The sequence below is a fragment of the Choloepus didactylus genome, chromosome 24 (assembly GCF_015220235.1).
Source record: "Choloepus didactylus isolate mChoDid1 chromosome 24, mChoDid1.pri, whole genome shotgun sequence".
In the NCBI taxonomy this organism is placed as follows: domain Eukaryota; kingdom Metazoa; phylum Chordata; class Mammalia; order Pilosa; family Megalonychidae; genus Choloepus; species Choloepus didactylus.
The window spans coordinates 4,940,595-4,942,027 of record NC_051330.1 but is presented as its reverse complement, the minus strand read 5'-3'; the positions used below and the strand labels follow the sequence as shown (position 1 = coordinate 4,942,027).

At 38.8% G+C, this 1,433-nt stretch overlaps 1 protein-coding gene across 1 annotated transcript; it reads right to left on the bottom strand.

Moving 5' to 3' along the window:
* Window positions 1-285: 285 nt before the first annotated feature.
* On the bottom strand, window positions 286-1,230 carry LOC119519814 (olfactory receptor 14I1-like). Its single transcript, XM_037817538.1, has one exon. The coding sequence runs from the start codon at window positions 1,228-1,230 to the stop codon at window positions 286-288; it is 945 nt and encodes a 314-aa protein (XP_037673466.1).
* Between the last annotated feature and the right edge of the window lie 203 nt (window positions 1,231-1,433).

Sequence of the window (1,433 nt, the reverse complement as noted above, 5' to 3'; positions counted from 1 at the left end):
CTATTTTTTTCTCTGAATGGGGTGCCTGTTAAGATTAAAATTAGATATGTTGGCTTGGTAGTCTCATGTGTTCAGTGTGGAAAACAAAACAAATACATGCTTTAGAGGCAACAACAATGAAATCCTTTTGAAATGTGTATTAATACCATTTAATAAAATAATTAGTTCTAAAAAAAAGAATATGCAATAAAGAAAATGTGATATTTAACAGGGAGAGAATCAATTTTAAGAACATCTCTTAAATTTAAATTAAATTTAATTCAAATATTTTTAGAACCATTTAATTTAAAAAATCCTGCTTGGAAACTGAAAATATCTGTGGAACATTCTGCGAAGAGCTGTGTTAATCTCTCTGCTCCGCAGGCTGTAGATGATGGGGTTTATGAACTGGGGCAGCATGGAGTAGAACATGGCCATGAGAAGATTACTGAGAGACGCTTCATTTGCAGTGGGACCAAAGGCAGCCGTCAACAAAGAAATTACAAACAAAACGAGAATTGCCAACTGTGGGGTACAGGTGGACAGGGCTTTGTTACGGGCTTCCACAGAATGCATCTTAAGAATCATTGAAAATATATCAATAAATGACTTAACCAAAAAGGCAGAACATACCAAGACAATACAAGTGCTTATAGTTAAGGCCACTAACTCAGATAACTGCACATCTGAAGAGGAGATCCTCAAAATTTGAGGCAAGTCACAGAAGTACTGATGGATGACATTGGACTCTGTGAAGGGAAGCCTGAACACGTTCCCCGTGTGGATGGCAGAATAGACCAGCCCACTTGCCCACGAGCCACCAGCTGCCTGTGTGCACACGCGCGGGGTGACGGTGAGCCCATAGTGCAGAGGGTGGCAAATGGCAACATAGCGGTCATAGGCCATCACCACAAGGAAGGCCAGTTCTGTGGATATAAGGAAGACAAACAAGAAAATCTGACAGGCACATGCTAGGAGAGAAATAGATTTATTCCCTGTCAGAGAATTCACAATCATTTTGGGAAGAGCAACTGAAATGCAGCAAAGATCTATGACAGATAAATTGCCAATAAAGAAATACATTGGAGCGTGTAGATGCGGGTTGACTGCAATGGCAGTGAGAGTTAAAAGATTCCCTGTCAGGGCTCCTAGATAAAACACTAAAAACATTAGACCTTGCAAAACTTGGAGCTCCCGGGAGGTGGAGATATCCATGAGGAGGAATTCAGTGAAGATAGTGAGATTGCCCATGTCTTCTAATATGTTTCCGTCTCCCTGTAGTCAATGTACAATACAATTAAAATGTGCTACACAATAAATGAAGACAATCCATATTTGTCATGAATAAAACTTCACCATTCATTCTGGTTTTTTATCAAGAAGTCAGAATGAAAGAAATGGGAAAAAAAGAATCTTGAAATCAATTAATGTATATATTTCCTTTCTCATTATCT